The sequence below is a fragment of the Pecten maximus genome, chromosome 4 (genome assembly GCF_902652985.1).
Source record: "Pecten maximus chromosome 4, xPecMax1.1, whole genome shotgun sequence".
NCBI classification, from domain to species: domain Eukaryota; kingdom Metazoa; phylum Mollusca; class Bivalvia; order Pectinida; family Pectinidae; genus Pecten; species Pecten maximus.
This window is the reverse complement of record NC_047018.1, coordinates 2,842,022-2,870,014: the sequence shown is the minus strand read 5'-3', so window position 1 is coordinate 2,870,014 and position 27,993 is coordinate 2,842,022. Positions and strand designations below refer to the sequence as shown.

Here is a 27,993-nt window from a genome sequence, read left to right as displayed (position 1 = left end):
CAAAAATTATATTAAATACGAAACTACGGACAGACGGCTAGCAGACAAATAAAAATGGCGGAAGATGGCGATATTGATATTGAAGGGGATTTTGATTATAAATTAGAGTGAGTTCTTAAAAGAAAAGTTACAACGACAGGGCTGAAATCTAGTCATAGTTCATTTATCTGTACATTCTTTCAATATGATTGATTGTCGCAATCAAATACTGGAGAAATAAGTATATAATTTAGATATAATATTGACATAAATAATCTTCATTCTGCAAATAAATAGTTCTATAAATAGATTGTTTTGAAACAAGCATACTGATAATTTATAGCTGCAGTAAGAGCAATATATGTATATTTAGTAATTACTTCAAACTTATTTATGTTCCAGTCTATAACAATTCAGCGTTTGTCTTAAAAACAAAAACATACCGTTAACGCAATGGAAGATCACACAAAAATATTTTCAGTGATGTAAATGAAGCCGTACTGAATTTATTCTAACAGAAGATAACTTCATACAAACATTATACTTCTATGTGTTGTCAACCTTGCAGGACACAAGTATTGATTATACATTAAATGTGTAACAACTTGAAAACATGCAGTCTGAAGAGTTCTAAGAGAGAGATAGGAACAGGTTTTTTCTAACCTCCTACACATTTCCCCCAGATTTTTTTTGCCTTAATGTATCATTAATAGACTCAACACCATATCATTTGGTTACATTATTTATTCTGTGTAGAACAATTTGCATTAAAAAAATATACCTATGTGTTAATGCATGCAAGACCTTATAACATGTAACTTGCACGTAATATTTTACTTATATATATATAATTATGTATTTATACAGTGGGTGGAAATAGTTATGTACTGATCAGTTAGTAGAATACTGCAAATCTATTGACATCATCAGCCGGGTCCATCAGTCCAGACATTTCAATCCTTGTTCCGGAATGTCCTCATGATGGTGGGTCGACAGTGGCGATCAACTCGCTGCCCTTCAATTGATGGCTTCCAATCTCTTTCCTCCTGTCTGTTCTATAAACCAGCATGATGCATACTCAGCAGCCTCAGCTAGTCTGTGTACCGCTATCTTGGGTGCCTTCCCGGACTGTAATGTCTACCAGACTCAGCGTGCCGGGAATCCTCTGTATTCGACTTCTATAGGAAACCGCCAAGTTCGCCACCCTCGCTCGCTACATTGTTCGTTGAGCTCTGTATCTATACGTACTTGGCTCTCTTTCTCTCATTGGCCTGGTCGCACTGCTCCTCCCAAGGCACTGTCAACTCCATGACTATAATCTGCCTGGATTCAGCAGACCATATCACCACATCCGGACATAGCGTAGTCTGTACGATGTCTGGAAACACCAACTTCTTCCCAAGGTCTACTCTCAGCTCCCATGTCTTAGCTGCCCCTCCCAGAATTCCTGTGTTTCTCAATATGCTGCTTTTGTCCTCTTCTTTTACAAACCAGATAGAGGATGCATTGTGCTTGCAATGTGGTCTCTTCTTCCTTTCTACCATAAAGATGTCTGCCTATTCCTGAAGTACCTGGTCTTACCGCCACCGGTATTGTCTCTGTGTCCGCACTGTCTTGCATGCTGAAAGGGTGTGCCCCATGGTCCCACGTTCCTGGCACAGCTGATACTTTGCTCTTCAGCTAATCCCCACAGATGCAGGTAGCTGCTGATGGATCTTTCCAGTCCTTCCACTATTGTCAGAGTATAGCATCAAGGGCCCAATGAGTCTCACAAACAGTCCATGTTGGTACATCCATGCCTTGAACTTTCCTGGCAGGCCTGACTTGTCAATCTTCCTCATCCACTCAATTGCCTGCTTCTACATGCTGCTGATGTTGCTGGTATCTTTCAACGATGTATCAAACCACTTTCCTAGGCACTTAATTGGGATGTCTGCAATTGATGGGATCTCTTCTCCCTGTACCTTCAGTTTGAACTGTCATCCATAAAACCTTGATTCGACGGTTGGTAGATTCCTGATTCTGTCCTGGGCACCCTGATTTCCTGTCCTGCAGCCTTGATGATTAGATTCATCCCCATGACAAATAGAATGACTGATATGGTACATCCTGTCACTATTCCTTTCTCCACGTTTTGCCAGGATGTTGTATCCTCACCAACAGTAAAATGTACCTGGATTCAGCTGAAGTAGCTTTGTACTATTCCCTGTATATGCTCTGGGATATAGTGATGTTAATTAGTTGGCTAAGAGAAGCCTGGGATCCCTCCTTTCTGTACTGATGTGTCGATGTATCCATTGGTCGTCATGTACGATGTTATATATATGTGGAGTTTGCCAAAATTAAAGTTGAATTTACATTTACTTTGAAGGGTTGCCAATATCTATGATACCAATGAACTGCCATCAAAGAGTGCCAACCTCCTACCAGAGTTCACAAATCCTGCTTGGATGCTTGAACAGGTAAAAACAAATATACAGGACTTTTATCTCATAATCAAATGAAATGAAAGGAATTTACAGTTATCTGTATTTCTTACTTTATTACCAGCTCAGGTTCTTATATGTATAGATATGCATGTATGACTGTATGTTAGGTACAGTAAACCTCCGGTTAGTTCGAACAAAATTAAATAAATATTGACGAACCAGTTCGAATTATTCGAAATTATGCTTCAGAAAATAAGCGTGAGTTCGAACTATTCGAGTCAATATCGGCGAAAATCTCGGTAGAATGAAATCATTAGACACAAACACATCCATCGTAAATCTGATACGTAACAACGGCGGTCTGAACAATGGCACATTTATAAGTTAGTAAAATGATAGTATTTTATTTAATTCAATGTTAATTGATCGTTAAACGTTCTTCATTTCGCGATAATTATGATGGTTATTGCGCGAAGCCGCTCGGTTAAGTAGGCCCCAAAACAGTACAGTACACGTTTCATTTGTGACACAAAAGTTAAACATTTGTACAGTATAATTTTTGCATGGTTATATTTTTTATCGGAATCAGAAACTATCGCTATATTATTTTAATAAATGGTCTCTTTAATACATCAAAAGCAGTCTACATAACTTGTTGAGTTTACGAAAGCACTACTGTAAAAATAGGCGATATAATTATGTTGGTAAAATTAGGTCAGAACATCAACATGTCTGCTTTTAAATATGCCCAGTCGTATTATCTACCAAACATAGTTGATACCTGCAACATTATCCATCACTAATTGGGAAACCTGTGGATTGTTTTGACTGGATATGAATGCTCTTCGCGACACTCAGCACGATTGGGAAACTTCACCTTTCAACTTTACCGCAAGCGACACCTCGCGGGGCCTGCTTACCTAGCGTGAGGTCGCAGGTTTTCAGGTAATACCTTGATTGGCAATACTTAAGAGATGTCCAGTCACAATTAAATCATCATAATGCTAAGTTAACACTAGTTATATGTGAAAATACACGGACGATTTCTTAGTTTACCATACAGCGCGAATACAAATATCACATGTTATTTATACATTGTCGGGGCCTAAATTTGCAATCAGCTGTCTCGTGCGTGGTGTATTTTGGAATGTAAAAAAAAACTGGATTAACGCTAAAATATGCGGCATATATTAAATCACAGACGCATTCTAATGATCATGCATACAATCTAATAACCTAGCGCTAAACATGCTTGCTGATCAAATTTAAATCTTGTCATTTTTTCTGGGCCGGTCACCGGGGCCGAGTCGTCGCGAGCTTTCAATGGAGTTTACGGGGAAAAAAATCTTACTTTACGTTCTTCATTTGACAAGTTCGAACTATCCGAATTGGTGTCAGTTACAAACATCCAGAGTTCGAACTATTACTAGCTAAAAAATTATTGTTTTTCTAGAAAAAAATGTGTGTTCGAACTATCCGCGTGTTCGAATTAATCGGAGGTTTACCGTATATGTATAGATATACATGCATGATTGTATGTTAGGTATAAATTTTGAAATATATGCTTTAAATGAATTCCTAGACGTCCTGAACTGCACACATATTGAAGGTATACAGTAGCTTATTAAGTTAAGAAAACATGCTTCTCTGTCACATAATATAAAACTTGTATAAAACAAGTTTCAATGTTTGTCCTCAGCTTTTCTGGTATGTATAATTGTTTTTATTTTTACCATTTACATAAAGGGCTGGACGATGGACAGCTGTATTGATGAGAAATCCAAGGCCACCATTGAGAAAATGCTACAGGAGGAGCAGTATCCTTTTACACTGTGTGATAATATCTCTTTGAGTCTGGACCAAACACGGCTAGCTAATAATCATATCAATAAATTTTGAACAAGTTGCTTAATCTCACTGATGTTCGGTTTTAAAAAGTGAAAAGTTGTTATTTGTATTATAGATGAGTCAATACAAAACTGAGACTAAAATCCTTTTCACAAGATTAAAAAAAAAAAATTGCAACAGATTTATTGCTATCAAGTAGTGTCAAACAATTATGGGAACAAAATCTTTAACAATTTGAGATATTACTTAAATGGGAAAGTTGGTACCCGTCAAAGACTAGGAGGCAGCACTTCCAAGTCCAAACCCATGTCTCACAAACAGCCGTGGAGCGAAGAGGAGAAACAAGTGTTCCAGTCAGGACTGGTAGATACTTTTGTTTGATCTGGGGTGTCACCATAATAGTTTAATGAATTGACTCTCAATACCAAAATACTTGTAGGTTTCTGAGAAAATTTCTTAATCCCTATTTTCCCAAGATATTACAAAAGCCTGATTTACATGGTGGTTATATTAGGTGGCACAGTGGTAACACATTTGCCTTTCATCTAGGTGGCCGGGGCTCAATTCCCTTACATTTTGTTTTGGTAATGTTTGATGTGTCAACTTACATTATGCTTTCATTTTTCAATAAAATTGATTTTAAAAGGTCATGTTTTCTATTAAATTATTTCCAATGAAAGTTTTAGCATGTCTAACAAGGTAAACGTATTGCAGGGTATCAAGTTCAGAGTTCAGAGAAACAGAATTAAGCCATTTTATCAATAAATCTGATGTATAATAATGCTAATCATTTGCTTTGATTGCAGGAGATTTTTGGCAGAAGTTGGTCCAAAATAGCACAGCTAATTCCATCACGTACAACACTGCAAGTTAAAAACTATGCCCAGCAGTATTTCAAACAGCAGGTATACTGTCTGACTTGAACAGTTTCAATATTTCATTTGTTGTGAATATTTTAAACTTAACTGAACTTTAGCAGTATCCAGTATGTTTGTTTATACATGTGTATAGGCTCATACAAAATAAAAGTATATGTAAAAGTATATTTGCTCCATACAAAATTTTATATATCTGGTATATATAGTATAATTAGTTTGTGTTTTAATGAAATGATTACCTGGGTATTTTTGTACAGGCCAAGCGATCCCCAGGTGCTGTGGAGACCTGTACACAGAATCAGCTAGATGGCACCCTTCCTCACAACTCTGCACTGGCTCATGTGTTGGTGTCGGTGACAACTGGTCAGCCCACAGTTACTACAGCTGCTGCAGTGCGTTCTCAGGTGCCCTTATCAAGGTCACACATGGTGCCCCGCCCCAAACCAACTTGTACTGCTCCTTCTCCCTGCCTTACGTCACAGCCATCTATACCTGTGTGTCCACCGTGTCCAGTGACACCCAGTCCAAACACTGCCACCTCCTCCTCACAAGGTCTGGCTTTCAAACCTATAGACCGAGGAACTCTATCAACTTCCACAATGAAAATCCTAACACAGTCTAGTCCTCGTCTTGTTTTGCCTAAGAGACCTGCATCAGCACCTAAACTGAGTCAGCCAGTCACCATAGTAACAAGTAATTTTGAGTCACTTATTGGGGCAGAAACTCCTAAACAGTTCATTCATAATGGAGAAATCCAGCACCTTGAAGTGATTAAACCGGCAAACCAACTTCAGTTGAGTCCAACTTTGGAGAACAAGCTGGCTAGCTCCACAGGAATCATCGAGAACCTGGATGGATTTTGTGCTGTGGCTGATATTGTAGAAGGATCATCATCTGTTGAAGACACTAACCAGGATGAGGAGGAGGTAGATATTGACATAGAAAATGATGATGATAATGATGAAAATCCCATTCTGAAAAGTAGATCAGCATCACCTAATTCTGTGTATGAAAGACTGCTTAAAGCTGCCAATATAAAAAATAGAGATTCTAGTCAGAAGGAGGCCGAGACAAAGATCAAACCAAGCTCAAAGGTAGACAGTTGGGCTGTGAGTGAAAATAAATCTGTACCGAAGTCTCCAGTAAAATGTGAAATTGTTGAGGAGGGTTGTGAAACGTCAGAGATTCTAGGGGTGAGTTCAGATGATACAGTGCTAGAGGATGGTCAAGCTACTCAGATGGAAATAAAACCACTGGACACATTAGAGAGTACATCCGTGACCTCAGAGGTCATCTCTGAATCATCAGAGGACTGGTCAACTGAAAGTAATTACGGGGATGACAAAAAAATTTGTGAGTATTTTTCCAGGAAATAATCATGATATTTCGATTATTATTGTAGTTTTATTACCATGTTTGTCTTCATTTATTATACCTCCCACAACAAAGTTATGAGGGGTACTGGAGAGTCCATCTGTCTGTAGTGATTTATCATGATCTAATATTATACCTCACACAACAAAGCTGTGAGGGGTACTGGAGAGTCCATCTGTCTGTAGTGATTTCACATACTCTCAAGTGGTTTTAATGAAACTTGTATTAGCAGTTAGTTTGAACACAAAACTTAGTGTTTTAGGGTCTGAATATCATATTTTTGTGACATTATCATTGTTTTATTTGAATTTCTTTTTTTTAAGTTCTGGAAAAATGACATGAGAACTAAAAAAACAATGTGTATATTTTACAGCCAACAGCATTATTCTCTCAAATGGAGTAGTTGTGGAGTTTTCAATTCCAACAGAGGAACATGTGGTAGATTATAAAGGCATTACAGATGAGGAGAGAAAAATTCATATTGAGTTCTTTGATGGCCGGCCCTCCAAGACACCAGAACGATACATGAAGATCAGGAATTATATCCTGGAATCATGGTAAGTTTTTAACCCACTATCATCAGATGGTCGGCTGTTCAAATCGCTCTCTGGTCCGGCCATAAACAATCCTTGTTATCGCTGTTTCTTGAAAAGACTGAACAGGACAAACAAAATGACTGACAGGCAGCCATCCTGGATTTTGACGGTTGAAGTTTGTCATCGCTATTTCTTGAGAAGTACCAGAGGGAAATTTCTCATATTTTATTTGTAAGTTCTCTTAGTCCCTTGTTGTGCCCATTCAATTTGATTCTAATTGAAAAAACAGAGTGACTGACAGGCAGTCGTGTTTGATTTTGATAGTTAAAGTTTGTTATTGATACTTTTCAGTAAGTTCTACTTGGATCTTTTTTAGGATTCATATGTATGGTTCCCATATGCATGTGATGAAATGATTAAGAGGAAGAGAAGAAAGAATAGAAAATTAGAGAAAGAATCAGTCTTTCATAGGACTGATGTAAAGATCATTTATTGGTGGGCGCAAAGTACAAACGACATACAAGTGTTCTGTTTCAGTATTCATTTGAGTTTTTTTTGAGTTACAAGACATATGTAGTTCCATCATGTTTTTCAATGATCATGGGGCCCAGATTATCTGAATATATTTTGTCCTTGAGGAATGTTTCAAATGTAAATCTCTTGTCATACATCTGTAGTGTTTGTAATGTGGAATAGAGACGCCGGTAATATGTAGCAACACAAAACATACCTTAATGTACATAAATTTATAATTTATCAAAGAATTTCTTGAGTTTGTAAATATGTGTTGTCAGGAGGAAGTGTCGCCCCAATTACCTGAACAAGACCTCAGTGCGACCAGGCCTGAGGAACTGTGGTGATGTTAACTGTATAGGGAGGATACACTCCTACCTAGAGTGTATAGGGGCCATCAACTTTGGCTGTGGTGAGAATACTTACTCAGATGATTAGACAGGCTATATCCTATCTTGTCTTTTCTGATCTTCCTTCAGGCATCATCTGTCTTAGTTAACATTTTGTTTGACTTCCTCTGATGTACTACTACAGTGATTTCAATAAAAAAAACTGTAACTTATGATTCCTACCCCACTTGAACCTGAAAGAAAACGCCTAAAGAGGAAATGCTTGCAAATATTAAAAAGAAAAATCTTCTCTAGACCCAGATGCTGCCGAAAGTTTTTTTTCAATGGAACCGGAGGAATCCACAAATAATGAAATTATATGCATGGCGGGTGATGGAGAAAATGCAGCTTCTTCTATGGTACCATTTGAATTAAAAACTTCTATTGAATGTCCTTTTTTGATAAACCTAAAGTTCGCCTGTTTGGTATATATTTTACTGGATTAGCCCTTAACTAATGGATGGACATGTCCAAATATTCCTGATCATCAAAAATATACATTCCACGTGTCCTTCTTGGGAGGGGCGCTAATTTTAGTTTATATTGGCAAAATAAGAATTAATGGTCTATATTCTTCATTTTCAGTAAGAAATAATTCAAACTTGATTAAATCAATATTATTACAATGCGGTTTGATAGCATGGTGTGGACACCCCCTAGGGTCTGAAGGGTGGGACTCGGAGGGGAAAACTTGGTTTCAGAAATCTTATCCAGAGAAGCATTCAATAGAATCAAAAACTTTTCATGGGTGGAAAGGTCGCATTTTTTTTATATATGATAACAAATGTGCAGAAAAAGAGTAATAATAACTAATGTATCTATTTCAGAGCAGGCATGTTACAACCATCCAACAAAAGTTGTTGTTGCTGGGCCAAGAGAGAGATTTAGCCGTGAGGCTGTCATACAAGTTAACCTGTCCAAGTTAGAGGCAATGGTAAGATTCTTAACTGTTCCTCAAGGAGAGTTACATGTATTCTTATCCTCAAATATTCTTGAAGAAGGTTTAGTTTCCAATTTGATCTGGAATAAACAGGATGAGGCCATTGGATTTAAGTTGCTGGGTAATTTTTTCAAATAGTAAACAACACAAAAAGATTTTGGGGGAGGTATATAGCATTGCAATCTAGACTATTTTGATTAAATTTTATCAAATTTGATGATGATGAAAACGTAGACAACAACACTGATATCCATCTGTGGTAGTTTTAAAGTTTAGTTATCTCCCTTTGAATTCCCATTTAAGTGACAAGTATTTAAGATAGTATGATGTATATTATTATAACAGAGACCCAGGAAGAGGAGGATACGAGATGCATGTGGTCACTGGGTGGATGAGAAAGAACTTCAGGGGAAAACTATAGAGGTACACTTGGCTGAACACTATGTGATAAAAGATTACTGTTTACATCAGCAAATCTCAAATTACAATGTTTTGATTGTAAATGGTGTTTCTTAAAACTGAAATTATTAGTCTAAAGATTGTACACACTTTCCTTTATAAACCAAAGTCTGACTTTCATTAGCAGTTTCCATAAATCAAACAAACTATAGACAAATATTGCTCTATTAGTCTTGAACAAGAATTGCTCCTTTAGATACTGAAATGACTTCATTAAAATCTTCCGTGTTGTAGCACAAAGATGGCTGTAATGAAGACTATCCTAAACCCAAAGCTTATCGGTTTGCCAAGGGTGGATATGATCCTTTCAAACTGATACCATGTGTTCCATTCTCAGATGACTTAAAGGTTAGTGCCATGACTTACATTTTATCTTATTTCCCCGTTATTTACAGATGTCTACACATCCTCATAGGGAGGATTATAATAACCTTCCTTCTGATTATTCAAGTGTTGATTGTGATTCTAAATATTGATAGAATTCTTTACAATAAATATGTGATTTAAAAAAAAATATGTATACATGATAATTTTTTTGTAAATTTTGGGTCAAGGTCCATTTGTTCTTATTAATAATCATCAAAGGATGCTCACTACATGGGTTCCTATTGTAAGTCCAACATGTATGATATATGGTTAGTGGCCGTAAAAACACTTATTTAATGTCAGACATGTTTTGAAACATTTTGGTGTGGAGGGAAGGGCACCTTTAGGTTTTTGCTATATATTGATATGTTAAGCTTATTTTCCATCAATGCCATTTCAGAAACTTGTAATTCATATGATTTTTTGACTGGTTGTTTATGTTATATTCTGTGTATATATATACATATCTGTAAGGTACATTTGGAGATCTGAAGTTCTCAAACAAATTATCATTTTTGATACAGTTTATATTGTAGAATAATATCAAGCATGTTGTAATTGTTTGATATACTGTATTACTGTCAGGCTCCTTGTAGTGCTTATAGGGCTTGTCAGCTACACATCAGGCTGTAGAATATTGATTAACCTAAAATGCTACAAGTCAACAGCATCACACAGACTTTTGCCAATAAAGCAAGAGAGTATATTCTATCAAATACCATATTTTATATGGACTAGGATCTACAACATATGTAGGCAATTATGCCTGCGTTCAGAGTATACTAGTTATACTAAGTTATAATAAAAGCCCTTCTCATGAATTATTTGTAGCCTCCCTTTTCGGTGGAAGTTTATAACCTAGCAATGATCACCATGGACATGCATGCCCATATATCTAAGACTGAGGTAATCGGGATGCTGGGAGGCCAGTACCTCGAGGAACAGGGTAAACTAGTGATCACCATGGCAGTACCCTGTAACAGCACTAGTACTGGCATGCAATGTGAAATGGATCCAGGTCAGTTTGTCACACTCAGTTATATTAAACTTACCATGTAATCAGCTACTTTAAGTGAAATTTTCAAATAAAACCATGGCCATACCAATTTAATAAATTGTTCTTCGAAAATTTAGATTTCAGAATCAGAACGAGTGAGAGGAATCATTTTATTTTGAAATAATTTTGAATTTCTGAAATTTTGGAGCAAGCAAGTGATGAGGACATGTCAATGGCCCTTTAAATAATACAACAAATATCACAATCTTTTAAACTGGTTAAGTGTTGTTTCTGAATGATTGTCATGGTACCTGTATAGAGCTGCTCAAGAGAGAAAGGCTTTGTAAGATAATGTTTTATATAGAATTATCCATTGAAGATAAAGCCACAGTAACAAGGAAGATCTTATAGCAACGATACATTATTTTTTCCATATATCTATATTATGATAGCAGGACCATTCATTTTAGAGTCAAAGATTGATCATTCCATGCTTGTATTTATGAAGAATGTTTATGTTCTTTAATTGATATCAATTAATTATGAAAATACAACAAAACATTCTATTGATGGCACCTCGAGCTCTGTAAAACAAATCCTGAAGTCTATAGGTATGTGGAAGGTGTTTTGATGAAATAGCCTAAAAGTGATAGCTATTTCTAAATAATCAACAAAAACATTTCTAAAACAAAATCAACAGCCTTGTATTAAATAGGACTATGGATTGCTAGTATTTTAAACATAATTCAAAAAGAAAAAAATATCTTCTTGGATTGGCATGTGAAAGTATAAAACAAATGGTTTCAATAAAATTACAAGAATCTAAAACCAATCGACAAGTAAAATATAAAGGCAAAATGGAATATCTACCAATATTTTGGAATTAGTACAGAAAATACAGATGTTTTAATGGAGTCAGAGGTCGCTTTGTTCTCTTTCTCGAATTCGGGTTTCACTAGAAATTCCACAAATCATATGCCTAAATCTTGACACACCGACACGGACATTGTTGTAGCTGAAATGACAGTGTTATCTGCTGAAGGGGGCCGTCTACCCGAGATCCGTATTATAGAGATCTGATGAACCACCGTCCAGCTACATTGCCATATTTTGTAATACATTATGGCGACCTGGTTCTGTAGTGATGGATATGACAAAAATATCCATTTTGACACATTGCAAATTTTCTTCAAAGACCTTGTGTTTTTTCGTCATGTTTTGACAGAGCGTGTATTTGTCAAAAAAATTGCTTGAGATTGCTGTCATGACCTTCGTATCAAGTGCCTAATTGATCTGGAAAGGCGCTTTCTTTATTTTGAACTCGCGGAAAATATATCTGGATTTTTGTTGGTGTTAAAATTGGAGCAGTAAATATTTGATTTTATTTCTAGTTAAATTTTCTAAAACACAAGTGTTAATCTGACAAACAATAAATAGAATTGGTATGGCCTATTCAATTAATTTTTCACCAATATCTTTTCCAGCTTATTAATTAATTAGATATTGATCAAATAAGATGACCACCTTCAAAATATTAAAAAAATGATTCCAGTGTAGGTGGAATTTTTGTTAGCGACGGGGTATATAGGTGATATATTGTAATAAAGATAGATATAAAGTAATGTACAGCTGGTGTAGAATGATCGATTCCAATATACAGTATGACAAGTCACTAGCGGGGGTAACGGCATACTTCACAGCATACTAGTAACGATGTAAAACAATGTTTCTAAATATATTTAACAGTAAACTTGTTAGAATGGGGATAATGTGCTGTTTTTCATGACTATGGCTTTAATATGTGATATGAGGTATTTCTACTGTACTTCAATGTATGGGAGTGCTCATGATCAGACACATAGCTGTTGTAGATCAGAGAGTCTTATAGTTTTAATTTTGAAATGTGTGTTTTCCTGTTGCTAATACTTGAATGTTTGTTGCAGTGTCCCAGACTCTGGCCAGTGAGGCTATCTGCCAGAATTATTCTGTTGTGGGATGGTACCACTCTCATCCAACCTTCGCACCTAACCCGTCCATCAGAGATATAGAAACTCAACTCAAGTTCCAAGTAAGAGAACATTAGCGATATAGAAACTCAATGGAAGTTCAGAGTAAGAGAACATTAGAGATATAGAAACTCAATGGAAGTTCTGAGTAAGAGAACATTAGAGATATAGAAACTCAACTCAAGTTCAAAGTAAGAGAACATTGGAGATATAGAAACTCAACATAAGTTCAAAGTAAGAGAACATTAGCGATATAGAAACTCAATGGAAGTTCAGAGTAAGAGAACATTAGAGATATAGAAACTCAATGGAAGTTCTGAGTAAGAGAATGTTAGAGATATAGAAACTCAGCTGAAGTTCTGAGTAAGAGAACATTAGAGATATAGAAACTCAATGGAAGTTCTGAGTAAGAGAACATTAGAGATATAGAAACTCAACTCAAGTTCAAAGTAAGAGAACATTGGAGATATAGAAACTCAACATAAGTTCAAAGTAAGAGAACATTAGCGATATAGAAACTCAATGGAAGTTCAGAGTAAGAGAACATTAGAGATATAGAAACTCAATGGAAGTTCTGAGTAAGAGAACATTAGAGATATAGAAACTCAGCTGAAGTTCTGAGTAAGAGAACATTAGAGATATAGAAACTCAATGGAAGTTCTGAGTAAGAGAACATTAGAGATATAGCAACTCAGCTGAAGTTCTGAGTAAGAGAACATTAGAGATATAGAAACTCAATGGAAGTTCTGAGTAAGAGAACATTAGAGATATAGAAACTCAGCTGAAGTTCTGAGTAAGAGAACATTAGAGATATAGAAACTCAATGGAAGTTCTGAGTAAGAGAATGTTAGAGATATAGAAACTCAGCTGAAGTTCTGAGTAAGAGAACATTAGAGATATAGAAACTCAATGGAAGTTCTGAGTAAGAGAACATTAGAGATATAGAAACTCAACATAAGTTCAAAGTAAGAGAACATTGGAGATATAGAAACTCAACATAGTTTCAAGTAAGAGAACATTGGAGATATAGAAACTCAACATGAGTTCAAAGTAAGAGAACATTGGAGATATAGAAACTCAACATAAGTTCAAAGTAAGAGAACATTAGAGATATAGAAACTCAACATAAGTTCAAAGTAAGAGAACATTGGAGATATAGAAACTCAACATAAGTTCAAAGTAAGAGAACATTAGAGATATAGAAACTCAACATGAGTTCAAAGTAAGAGAACATTGGAGATATAGAAACTCAACATAAGTTCAAAGTAAGAGAACATTGGAGATATAGAAACTCAACATAGTTTCAAGTAAGAGAACATTGGAGATATAGAAACTCAACATGAGTTCAAAGTAAGAGAACATTGGAGATATAGAAACTCAACATAAGTTCAAAGTAAGAGAACATTGGAGATATAGAAACTCAATATAAGTTCAAAGTAAGAGAACATTGGAGATATAGAAACTCAACATAGTTTCAAGTAAGAGAACATTGGAGATATAGAAACTCAACATAAGTTCAAAGTAAGAGAACATTGGAGATATAGAAACTCAACATAAGTTCAAAGTAAGAGAACATTGGAGATATAGAAACTCAACATAAGTTCATAGTAAGAGAACATTAGAGATATAGAAACTCAACATAAGTTCAAATTAAGAGAGCATTAGAGATGTAGAAACTCAACTCAAGTTCCAAGTAAGAGAACATTGGAGATATAGAAACTCAACATAAGTTCCAAGTAAGAGAACATAAGAGATATAGAAACTCGATGGAAGTTCTGAGTAAGAGAACATTAGAGATATAGAAACTCAACATAAGTTCATAGTAAGAGAACATTAGAGATATAGAAACTCAACATAAGTTCAAATTAAGAGAGCATTAGAGATGTAGAAACTCAACTCAAGTTCCAAGTAAGAGAACATTGGAGATATAGAAACTCAACATAAGTTCAAAGTAAGAGAACATAAGAGATATAGAAACTCAATGGAAGTTCTGAGTAAGAGAACATTAGAGATATAGAAACTCAATGGAAGTTCAAAGTAAGAGAACATTAGAGATATAGAAACTCAACATAAGTTCCAAGTAAGAGAACATTTAGAGATATAGAAACTCAACATAAGTTCAAATTAAGAGAGCATTAGAGATGTAGAAACTCAACATAAGTTCAAAGTAAGAGAGCATTAGAGATATAGAAACTCCATGGAAGTTCTGAGTAAGAGAACATTAGAGATATAGAAACTCAATGGAAGTTCCAAGTAAGAGAACATTTAGAGATATAGAAACTCAACATAAGTTCAAATTAAGAGAGCATTAGAGATGTAGAAACTCAACTCAAGTTCCAAGTAAGAGAACATTGGAGATATAGAAACTCAACATAAGTTCAAAGTAAGAGAACATTAGAGATATAGAAACTCAACATAAGTTCAAAGTAAGAGAACATTAGAGATATAGAAATTCAATGGAAGTTCCTGATTGGATCATTTCTCGAGTTTGGTATCAGTTTTCAGCAGCAATATCGGTTCTCATGATCAGTATCAGTTCGCAAGCATTTTCAATTGTCCATTTTCTTGTTAGAATAATAGTTTTGATATAATATTTAATTATTTCTCATAAAACTTTTCTGTGCTTTTTGCATTTCAAAATCTTGATTAAATCATAAAGATATAATGGTGAAGATTTCCAGAAGTTTCTCACTTTGGCTGTTTTTTCTTATGGCAGTCCTAACTATTTAACTATTTGGACCAGACTTGTTCAAGTAGGGATCTGAAGATCTTGTTTTGATTTCTGTCTTTCAAAACAAGAAAACAAGGTCTGTCAGGATTTCTGCCTGACATATTATGTTTTAAAACAAACGAACCAGTTTACCTTCATAAACAAACAGGTCTCATATAAGATAACCTGAAACTAGTATAAATATAAACAATTCTCTGATGTAACATGTAATCAAAATTTCAGAAACAAACCCATAATGATTCTTGACAACTTTGTGATATATCTGCAGTATGAATTATTTATTTTTTTTATCCTACAGGAATGGTTTTCCAAAGGTGGTTCCAAATTTGTTGGTGTGATTGTAAGCCCCTATAACAGACAAAACCCAAGTCTGTACTCGGAGTTCCAGTGTCTAACTATTGGTCAGGAGCGTAATGACAGTGACATGTACAGTAAGTTACCTATATCACGGTGGTAATGTAGTGTTAAGTTCTACTGTGTGACCACCTGTTGGTCAGGAGGACACCAACATGTACAAGTCCTACTGTGTGACCTCCTATTGGTCAGGAGGACTGACATGTACAAGTCCTACTGTGTGACCTATTGGTCAGGAGGGCAGTGACATGTACAAGTCCTACTGTGTGACCTATTGGTCAGGAGCGTAATGACAGTGACATGTACAGTAAGTTATCTATATCACAGTGGTAATGTAGTGTTAAGTTCTACTGTGTGACCTCCTATTGGTCAGGAGGACAGTGACATGTACAAGTCCTACTGTGTGACCTATTGGTCAGGAGGACAGTGACATGTACAAGTCCTACTGTGTGACCTCCTATTGGTCAGGAGGGCAGTGACATGTACAAGTCCTACTGTGTGACCTATTGGTCAGGAGGACAGTGACATGTACAAGTTCTACTGTGTGACCTATTGGTCAGGAGGGCAGTGACATGTACAAGTCCTACTGTGTGACCTATTGGTCAGGAGGGCAGTGACATGTACAAGTCCTACTGTGTGACCTATTGGTCAGGAGGACAGCGACATGTACAAGTCCTACTGTGTGACCTATTGGTCAGGAGGGCAGTGACATGTACAAGTCCTACTGTGTGACCTATTGGTCAGGAGGACAGCGACATGTACAAGTCCTACTGTGTGACCTATTGGTCAGGAGGGCAAGGACATGTACAAGTCCTACTGTGTGACCTCCTATTGGTCAGGAGGACAGCGACATGTACAAGTCCTACTGTGTGACCACCTATTGGTCAGGAGGACAGTGACATGTACAAGTCCTACTGTGTGACCTATTGGTCAGGAGGACAGTGACATGTACAAGTCCTACTGTGTGACCACCTGTTGGTCAGGAGGACAGTGACATGTACAAGTCATACTGTGTGACCACCTATTGGTCAGGAGGACAGTGACATGTACAAGTCCTACTGTGTGACCACCTATTGGTCAGGAGGACAGCGACATGTACAAGTCCTACTGTGTGACCACCTATTGGTCAGGAGGACAGTGACATGTACAAGTCATACTGTGTGACCTATTGGTCAGGAGGACAGTGACATGTACAAGTCATACTGTGTGACCTATTGGTCAGGAGGACAGTGACAATGACATGTACAAGTCCTACTGTGTGACCTATTGGTCAGGAGGGCAGTGACATGTACAAGTCCTACTGTGTGACCTCCTATTGGTCAGGAGGGCAGTGACATGTACAAGTCCTACTGTGTGACCTATTGGTCAGGAGGACAGTGACAATGACATGTACAAGTCCTACTGTGTGACCTATTGGTCAGGAGGGCAGTTACATGTACAAGTCCTACTGTGTGACCTATTGGTCAGGAGGACAGTGACATGTACAAGTCCTACTGTGTGACCTATTGGTCAGGAGGACAGTGACATGTACAAGTCCTACTGTGTGACCTATTGGACAGGAGGGTAGTGACATGTACAAGTCCTACTGTGTGACCTATTGGACAGGAGGGTAGTGACATGTACAAGTCCTACTGTGTGACCACCTATTGGTCAGGAGGGTAGTGACATGTACAAGTCCTACTGTGTGACCACCTATTGGTCAGGAGGACAGTGACATGTACAAATCCTACTGTGTGACCTCCTATTGGCCAGGAGGGCAGTGACATGTACAAGTCATACTGTGTGACCTATTGGTCAGGAGGACAGTGACAATGACATGTACAAGTCCTACTGTGTGACCTATTGGTCAGGAGGGCAGTGACATGTACAAGTCCTACTGTGTGACCTATTGGTAAGGAGGACAGTGACATGTACAAGTCCTACTGTGTGACCTATTGGTCAGGAGGGTAGTGACAGTGACATGTACAAGTCCTACTGTGTGACCTATTGGTCAGGAGGACAGTGACATGTACAAGTCCTACTGTGTGACCACCTATTGGTCAGGAGGGTAGTGACAGTGACATGTACAAGTCCTACTGTGTGACCTATTGGTCAGGAGGGTAGTGACATGTACAAGTCCTACTGTGTGTTCTATTGGTCAGGAGGACAGCGACATGTACAAGTCCTACTGTGTGACCTATTGGTCAGGAGGGTAGTGACATGTACAAGTCCTACTGTGTGACCTATTGGTCAGGAGGACAGTGACATGTACAAGTCATACTGTGTGACCTATTGGTCAGGAGGACAGTGACATGTACAAGTCCTACTGTGTGACCTATAGGTCAGGAGGGTAGTGACATGTACAAGTCCTACTGTGTGACCTATTGGTCAGGAGGGTAGTGACATGTACAAGTCCTACTGTGTGACCTATAGGTCAGGAGGACAGCGACATGTACAAGTCCTACTGTGTGACCTCCTATTGGTCAGGAGGGCAGTGACATGTACAAGTCCTACTGTGTGACCTATTGGTCAGGAGGACAGTGACATGTACAAGTCCTACTGTGTGACCTATAGGTCAGGAGGGTAGTGACATATACAAGTCCTACTGTGTGACCTATTGGTCAGGAGGGTAGTGACATGTACAAGTCCTACTGTGTGACCTATAGGTCAGGAGGACAGTGACATGTACAAGTCCTACTGTGTGACCACTTATTGGTCAGGAGGACAGTGACATGTACAAGTCCTACTGTGTGACCTCCTATAGGTCAGGAGGGCAGTGACATGTACAAGTCCTACTGTGTGACCTATTGGTCAGGAGGACAGTGACATGTACAAGTCATACTGTGTGACCTCCTATTGGTCAGGAGGACAGTGACATGTACAAGTCCTACTGTGTGACCTATTGGTCAGGAGGGCAGTGACATGTACAAGTCCTACTGTGTGACCTCCTATAGGTCAGGAGGACAGTGACATGTACAAGTCCTACTGTGTGACCTCCTATTGGTCAGGAGGACAGTGATATGTACAAGTCCTACTGTGTGACCTCCTATTGGTCAGGAGGGCAGCGACATGTACAAGTCCTACTGTGTGACCTCCTATTGGTCAGGAGGACAGTGACATGTACAAGTCCTACTGTGTGACCTCCTATTGGTCAGGAGGGTAGTGACATGTACAAGTCCTACTGTGTGACCTCCTATTGGTCAGGAGGACAGTGACATGTACAAGTTCTACTGTGTGACCTATTGGTCAGGAGGGCAGTGACATGTACAAGTCCTACTGTGTGACCTATTGGTCAGGAGGGCAGTGACATGTACAAGTCCTACTGTGTGACCTATTGGTCAGGAGGACAACGACATGTACAAGTCCTACTGTGTGACCTATTGGTCAGGAGGGCAGTGACATGTACAAGTCCTACTGTGTGACCTATTGGTCAGGAGGACAGCGACATGTACAAGTCCTACTGTGTGACCTATTGGTCAGGAGGGCAAGGACATGTACAAGTCCTACTGTGTGACCTCCTATTGGTCAGGAGGACAGCGACATGTACAAGTCCTACTGTGTGACCACCTATTGGTCAGGAGGACAGTGACATGTACAAGTCCTACTGTGTGACCTATTGGTCAGGAGGACAGTGACATGTACAAGTCCTACTGTGTGACCACCTGTTGGTCAGGAGGACAGTGACATGTACAAGTCATACTGTGTGACCACCTATTGGTCAGGAGGACAGTGACATGTACAAGTCCTACTGTGTGACCACCTATTGGTCAGGAGGACAGCGACATGTACAAGTCCTACTGTGTGACCACCTATTGGTCAGGAGGACAGTGACATGTACAAGTCATACTGTGTGACCTATTGGTCAGGAGGACAGTGACATGTACAAGTCATACTGTGTGACCTATTGGTCAGGAGGACAGTGACAATGACATGTACAAGTCCTACTGTGTGACCTATTGGTCAGGAGGGCAGTGACATGTACAAGTCCTACTGTGTGACCTCCTATTGGTCAGGAGGGCAGTGACATGTACAAGTCATACTGTGTGACCTATTGGTCAGGAGGACAGTGACAATGACATGTACAAGTCCTACTGTGTGACCTATTGGTCAGGAGGGCAGTTACATGTACAAGTCCTACTGTGTGACCTATTGGTCAGGAGGACAGTGACATGTACAAGTCCTACTGTGTGACCTATTGGTCAGGAGGACAGTGACATGTACAAGTCCTACTGTGTGACCTATTGGACAGGAGGGTAGTGACATGTACAAGTCCTACTGTGTGACCTATTGGACAGGAGGGTAGTGACATGTACAAGTCCTACTGTGTGACCACCTATTGGTCAGGAGGGTAGTGACATGTACAAGTCCTACTGTGTGACCACCTATTGGTCAGGAGGACAGTGACATGTACAAATCCTACTGTGTGACCTCCTATTGGCCAGGAGGGCAGTGACATGTACAAGTCATACTGTGTGACCTATTGGTCAGGAGGACAGTGACAATGACATGTACAAGTCCTACTGTGTGACCTATTGGTCAGGAGGGCAGTGACATGTACAAGTCCTACTGTGTGACCTATTGGTAAGGAGGACAGTGACATGTACAAGTCCTACTGTGTGACCTATTGGTCAGGAGGGTAGTGACAGTGACATGTACAAGTCCTACTGTGTGACCTATTGGTCAGGAGGACAGTGACATGTACAAGTCCTACTGTGTGACCACCTATTGGTCAGGAGGGTAGTGACAGTGACATGTACAAGTCCTACTGTGTGACCTATTGGTCAGGAGGGCAGTGACAGTGACATGTACAAGTCCTACTGTGTGACCTATTGGTCAGGAGGGCAGTGACATGTACAAGTCCTACTGTGTGACCTATTGGTCAGGAGGACAGTGACATGTACAAGTCCTACTGTGTGACCTATTGGTCAGGAGGACAGTGACATGTACAAGTCCTACTGTGTGACCTATTGGTCGGGAGGACAGTGACATGTTCAAGTCCTACTGTGTGACCTATTGGTCAGGAGGACAGTGACATGTACAAGTCCTACTATGTGACCTATTGGTCAGGAGGGCAGTGACATGTACAAGTCCTACTGTGTGACCTCCTATAGGTCAGGAGGGTAGTGACATGTACAAGTCCTACTGTGTGACCTCCTATAGGTCAGGAGGGTAGTGACATGTACAAGTCCTACTGTGTGTTCTATTGGTCAGGAGGACAGCGACATGTACAAGTCCTACTGTGTGACCTATTGGTCAGGAGGGTAGTGACATGTACAAGTCCTACTGTGTGTTCTATTGGTCAGGAGGACAGCGACATGTACAAGTCCTACTGTGTGACCTCCTATTGGTCAGGAGGGCAGTGACATGTACAAGTCATACTGTGTGACCTATTGGTCAGGAGGACAGTGACAATGACATGTACAAGTCCTACTGTGTGACCTATTGGTCAGGAGGGCAGTTACATGTACAAGTCCTACTGTGTGACCTATTGGTCAGGAGGACAGTGACATGTACAAGTCCTACTGTGTGACCTATTGGTCAGGAGGACAGTGACATGTACAAGTCCTACTGTGTGACCTATTGGACAGGAGGGTAGTGACATGTACAAGTCCTACTGTGTGACCTATTGGACAGGAGGGTAGTGACATGTACAAGTCCTACTGTGTGACCACCTATTGGTCAGGAGGGTAGTGACATGTACAAGTCCTACTGTGTGACCACCTATTGGTCAGGAGGACAGTGACATGTACAAATCCTACTGTGTGACCTCCTATTGGCCAGGAGGGCAGTGACATGTACAAGTCATACTGTGTGACCTATTGGTCAGGAGGACAGTGACAATGACATGTACAAGTCCTACTGTGTGACCTATTGGTCAGGAGGGCAGTGACATGTACAAGTCCTACTGTGTGACCTATTGGTAAGGAGGACAGTGACATGTACAAGTCCTACTGTGTGACCTATTGGTCAGGAGGGTAGTGACAGTGACATGTACAAGTCCTACTGTGTGACCTATTGGTCAGGAGGACAGTGACATGTACAAGTCCTACTGTGTGACCACCTATTGGTCAGGAGGGTAGTGACAGTGACATGTACAAGTCCTACTGTGTGACCTATTGGTCAGGAGGGCAGTGACAGTGACATGTACAAGTCCTACTGTGTGACCTATTGGTCAGGAGGGCAGTGACATGTACAAGTCCTACTGTGTGACCTATTGGTTAGGAGGACAGTGACATGTACAAGTCCTACTGTGTGACCTATTGGTCAGGAGGACAGTGACATGTACAAGTCCTACTGTGTGACCTATTGGTCGGGAGGACAGTGACATGTTCAAGTCCTACTGTGTGACCTATTGGTCAGGAGGACAGTGACATGTACAAGTCCTACTATGTGACCTATTGGTCAGGAGGGCAGTGACATGTACAAGTCCTACTGTGTGACCTCCTATAGGTCAGGAGGGTAGTGACATGTACAAGTCCTACTGTGTGACCTCCTATAGGTCAGGAGGGTAGTGACATGTACAAGTCCTACTGTGTGTTCTATTGGTCAGGAGGACAGCGACATGTACAAGTCCTACTGTGTGACCTATTGGTCAGGAGGGTAGTGACATGTACAAGTCCTACTGTGTGTTCTATTGGTCAGGAGGACAGCGACATGTACAAGTCCTACTGTGTGACCTATTGGTCAGGAGGGTAGTGACATGTACAAGTCCTACTGTGTGACCTATTGGTCAGGAGGACAGTGACATGTACAAGTCATACTGTGTGACCTATTGGTCAGGAGGACAGTGACATGTACAAGTCCTACTGTGTGACCTATAGGTCAGGAGGGTAGTGACATGTACAAGTCCTACTGTGTGACCTATTGGTCAGGAGGGTAGTGACATGTACAAGTCCTACTGTGTGACCTATAGGTCAGGAGGACAGCGACATGTACAAGTCCTACTGTGTGACCTCCTATTGGTCAGGAGGGCAGTGACATGTACAAGTCCTACTGTGTGACCTATTGGTCAGGAGGACAGTGACATGTACAAGTCCTACTGTGTGACCTATAGGTCAGGAGGGTAGTGACATATACAAGTCCTACTGTGTGACCTATTGGTCAGGAGGGTAGTGACATGTACAAGTCCTACTGTGTGACCTATAGGTCAGGAGGACAGTGACATGTACAAGTCCTACTGTGTGACCACTTATTGGTCAGGAGGACAGTGACATGTACAAGTCCTACTGTGTGACCTCCTATAGGTCAGGAGGGCAGTGACATGTACAAGTCCTACTGTGTGACCTCCTATTGGTCAGGAGGACAGTGACATGTACAAGTCATACTGTGTGACCTCCTATTGGTCAGGAGGACAGTGACATGTACAAGTCCTACTGTGTGACCTATTGGTCAGGAGGGCAGTGACATGTACAAGTCCTACTGTGTGACCTCCTATAGGTCAGGAGGACAGTGACATGTACAAGTCCTACTGTGTGACCTCCTATTGGTCAGGAGGACAGTGACATGTACAAGTCCTACTGTGTGACCTCCTATTGGTCAGGAGGGCAGCGACATGTACAAGTCCTACTGTGTGACCTCCTATTGGTCAGGAGGACAGTGACATGTACAAGTCCTACTGTGTGACCTATTGGTCAGGAGGACAGTGACATGTACAAATCCTACTGTGTGACCTCCTATTGGTCAGGAGGACAGTGACATGTACAAGTCCTACTGTGTGACCTATTGGTCAGGAGGACAGTGACATGTACAAGTCCTACTGTGTGACCTATAGGACAGGAGGGCAGTGACAGTGACATGTACAGTAAGTTTCCAATATCACATTAGCTATGATAAAAGATATATATCAGATCAATTTAATCAGTTCAGAGGTAATGGTCTGTAGCCTAAAACTGATGGAAGAGAAGGGAGGATTAGAAATAACAACTAAAGCAGCTCTTCCTTGTAACTGCTTTCAACAGTTTCTTTATATCTATTATAGAAAATATACTGTTCAGAGGATTACATGCAGTGATTTACATAAAATATGTATCCTTGACTTTGCAGATATCCCTAACAGCTTTAGCTACGATGTGATAGTACACCCGATATCGACACATGACCTGAAGGCAGAGACAAACGAGCTGGCTGAGCGGTATGCTAGTTATACCAATAGGGTGGAGCTCCTGGCTGACTACAGGGTGGTCACACAGATGAGGTGTTTAGATAAGGTAAACGATTAGCTGGTATACGTTAATAACTTCTATAACCCCTACAAACACGTCTTGTGGGGTATAAATCCTCCTACTGTCCATGAATTCTTGTAATAACTCCAATGCCATTGGTTGAATTTCACTGTAATTAGGCTCGATGTAAGTACAACATATGTAGATTTGCACAAAGAATGAATATTTGATTGAATGATTTTTGCTGGAGTATCCGCTGAAAATGTTTCTACTCTAAGACTAAGGTATGTAGAATTCTTTGTAACTGATTGAAAGGATATCATATGTAGGTGTACATGAAGGAAGGAATTTTCTATTTGACCATTTTTCAACTCCTCAACATAGTTGAGTAGGGTTTATATCTCTAATGTCAACATTCATATCCTGAAGCATATTTTTAGTAGATCCTTTGCTTGCATTAATCAGGAATAGAACACCGAAGTTAAAAATGAATTAAATAAAATTTTGAGATCACAATACATTGATGAGATGACTTGTTGCAGATGTTAATGTCCATAAGTGAGTACATGGACAACAGCCAAGATGAAGTGGATGAACTGACGACTGTAGTGAGAGATGTTTTTACCGAGGCATTTTCATCCAACCGCCCCGAGTCTGTAGAACCTGATGTAGTGTGTGAGGACTCGGACTTCTTCTGTACAGAGACGGACATGATGAGTTCTTCTAGTGATAGTGAAGGACACTCACAAGATAAGGACCAGTCAGAATCAAGCTCTCAAAGTAGTGGTAGCCAATCAAAAAACTTGTTACAAGAAAGTGATGGTACTGGTTTAGCACAGGAACTGGAACTTACCAAATCCACAGGCCCTCAACTTATTGGTGTCAGTTGATGAAAACTTCTTTTAGAAAATGTTTTTGATATTTTAAGTATTTATTCACTCTTTCCAGTAAATTTCTGAGTACTAAATGAGTAAAATGGCTGTCAGTGTTCACTCTGAAGAAAGGTCTTTGTATGATGGTTATTTTCACTTTATAGATTTCTGTTTAACATGCATATTGAAGTTATGGTATCAACCTACTTGAATTGGAAAATCTTCATAAAATTACTATGAAGATTTATGCCATGACTGCTGATATATATGTGTGAGGGATGAAGGCCCTCTATGCCTCTTGTTTATTAGTGAAATTAATTGAAAATTAAAAGTTTATAATGTTAACAGGACAGCACTAGTTTCATCCTGTTAAAGATTATGTAGACGTCAGATCACAAAGATTATTTATTTAAAATAGTCACACCATGACAAAGTTTACTCTTATGAAATCTCAACCTCTGATCTGTCTGTTAATGTTGTGTTGTTCAGCTTATACCAAACTCTTTTGTTTGACTGGATGGAAGTGTGTGAGGGGTCTTACAGTATGAAGAAACTGGAGCACCTGCAGAAAACCGAAGTGGTGGGGCTTATTAACCCCAATACATTTTTTTTTAGATTGGGAATTGAACCCAAGTCACCAAGGTGAATGGCAAGTGTGTTACCATTGTGTCACCCTTAAATAAGGTAAACTAAATAACATTGTATCAACAATTATGATGGAAATTAAGCCTATTGATATCAGATTTCTCGTTCTCAAGGTCACAAGGGTCAAAGGTATTTTAGGGTGGAGGACTACTAATAGAGTTTGTTCAATTAAGGACATTGACCCATCATCTAGTCCCTGGTGTCAAATGTGTTTAAATAACATTTAATCACTCCCTGATAGGAATAAAGCCAAAAGATACAAGTTGGTGGCTTGAAGATTTTACAAGTACATGGTATTAATGTATGTAAATCAGAAGTTGAAACATCCCAAACTCTTGTAATTAACAGAATTTTACATGGGTCTATTCCATGGACAAAGATGTGTCAACCCTTTTGTAAGAGTAAGGCTTGCTAATACTTGGCTTAAAACTGAAAACCTAAGGGTTAGCACGGAGGATACTGAAACTGAGAACCGTAAAATTAGAACGGGGGCTACCAACCATTGTATGTTGTGATGATGATCCGATATTAGCCTGGTATCATGTCCATCATTATGTTGTAGTACATGCCAGCTGTCTTTCTCTAGTCCATGTGAGAAATGATTGGTTATTTGTTGGTGTAGAAATTCCAGAATTGAAGGCTCATCTAATTCATTTATTGATCATGCTGTATCAGAGATATTGTGTTGAGTTGAGAAATCAGTAAGTTTGTTAAGATAGGTACAGAAATGATGATGTTGAATGAAATAGCTGAAACTATTCCCATTATTTCCCTACCAATGGCATTGAAAGCGAGATATTGAGGCCTGGGCCATGAATGTGATGTATGGATGTTCAGATTGCCGCTGCATTAAAACTATGTAAAATCTTTCTGTATATGCTCTTAGTTTTTAAACGAACATTAATGTTCGGTTATTGTGATCAAGAACTGGACTGAGAAATATAACCATATATGGTAGCCACATTCACCAATACGCCATCTACTGTCTGTTTCAATGAAATATGGCTGCCCCCATTGCCTTACGCTTCAAATAATTTACTTGCAAAAACATCTTCGTTTTATATAGTAGTTTTACCGAAAAGTTTGAAATGTATTCAGTAGGTGTTTTCAAGATGCATACGATTTGAGAAATGCATAACGCTAGCGAAATGAGAAGACTAAATGAACCTGAACTTTGCGAATAACTCCGGTCCAGGTCAATATATTTATGTAAACAACTATTGCGCAGGCGCATTCGTCTCCGGATGTTTAGAAAGTTTTGCTCTTCTGTGTTCTTTCCAAAACGGCTGACATTATAGCATAGGTCTGCAAATGTGTCCGCGATTTACTTAAATGTGTAATATATATATTCTAGAATGTTACATCATTATCAACTAGGTGTGTATTTCTATAATTTAGAGAAAGAAATATATCAATGACGGCATACGAGACGATACATTGTATCATACTATACTGTAGTTACTGTACGTGTTTGCGAGAAAGAACTGTACATATGTATAGGCTTACAATTAGGTGGCATTTGTGGTCAGGGTGACTGGTCATAGCGTTAAAATTGTCATCGATTTCCATATACCAGTTTCCTTTGACGAAAATGACCCAATAAATCAAATGCAAATGATAATATCTTGTTATGTGCACGGGATTGCTTGTTGTAGGCGATACTTGGAACGTATTTACTGTTGTAAGGGAGGTAACTGCAAGATTTACGGAAATCAAAAATAAACCAATTTGATTGGTCGATTCTTCCTTCACTTTGGCATGCATGGGGTGTACAATCGAAGTGACAGATATAACTACGGCAATATTCAGATGATATCAACAATAACATCTTTGGATACGTGTGGTTGGCAGTTGTTGTCATGTTTAAAATGAACAATTATATAGCTTGTTTTTATTTCGGCAAAGACGAGAATATTTACTGAAACGGACCACACGTGAAGCAGACTTGGAAATACCGAAACGAAGAAAAATCGGGCTTAATTATAATATAAATTGGCATTATTTTCAGAGGATTGACCAAAATATATGTTCTGCAATGCCTGATTGTATCATATATAAAATATTAGAGGTTTATTTGACCGAATTTTAAATTAATTATTCATTTGCGAATCGAGGCCCGATTGTCGTTGGAGTTGAATTACCGAAATGGCCGATAGTCGACCCAAAATCGATATTTTTACGAGAATTTTTGTTTTCTTTTACCTGAAAGTATTTTGAAATAATTTGCAAAATACCGAATTCACGACCAAATTTTCGATTGCGACGAACTTCTGTGACGGTGTTAAGTTCATGTTAAGTCAATCTGATTAAAATCAGCTGTTACATGCTGTGCTAACTCTAGGATGAAAATCTGTTTAGCAAAAGTAGCTAAAGACCTTTTTTTTCTTTTAGCAAATAAGGATTGCCTTTAGCAACTTTTTATTGCATGCTTATGGGTTCACATATGATGAAATTAGCTTAATAATAGAAAGAGGAAAAGCTAATAGTGTACATAACCACTGTGTATTGTATTGTGTTTACCTTTTCAGGAAGAGAA

At 39.0% G+C, this 27,993-nt stretch overlaps 1 protein-coding gene across 1 annotated transcript; it reads left to right on the top strand.

Moving 5' to 3' along the window:
• The first annotated feature begins 48 nt into the window (after positions 1 to 48).
• Positions 49 to 26,328, top strand: LOC117324971 (histone H2A deubiquitinase MYSM1-like). The gene is made up of 16 exons (XM_033880820.1): positions 49 to 107; positions 2,351 to 2,441; positions 4,155 to 4,225; positions 4,496 to 4,619; positions 5,063 to 5,161; positions 5,392 to 6,487; positions 6,882 to 7,065; positions 7,839 to 7,969; positions 8,774 to 8,880; positions 9,232 to 9,309; positions 9,580 to 9,693; positions 10,543 to 10,729; positions 12,652 to 12,776; positions 15,744 to 15,876; positions 23,822 to 23,985; positions 24,483 to 26,328. Exons 1-16 carry the CDS (start codon positions 55 to 57, stop codon positions 24,828 to 24,830), a joined length of 3,105 nt encoding a protein of 1,034 aa, XP_033736711.1. The 5' UTR covers positions 49 to 54; the 3' UTR covers positions 24,831 to 26,328.
• Positions 26,329 to 27,993: the final 1,665 nt, after the last annotated feature.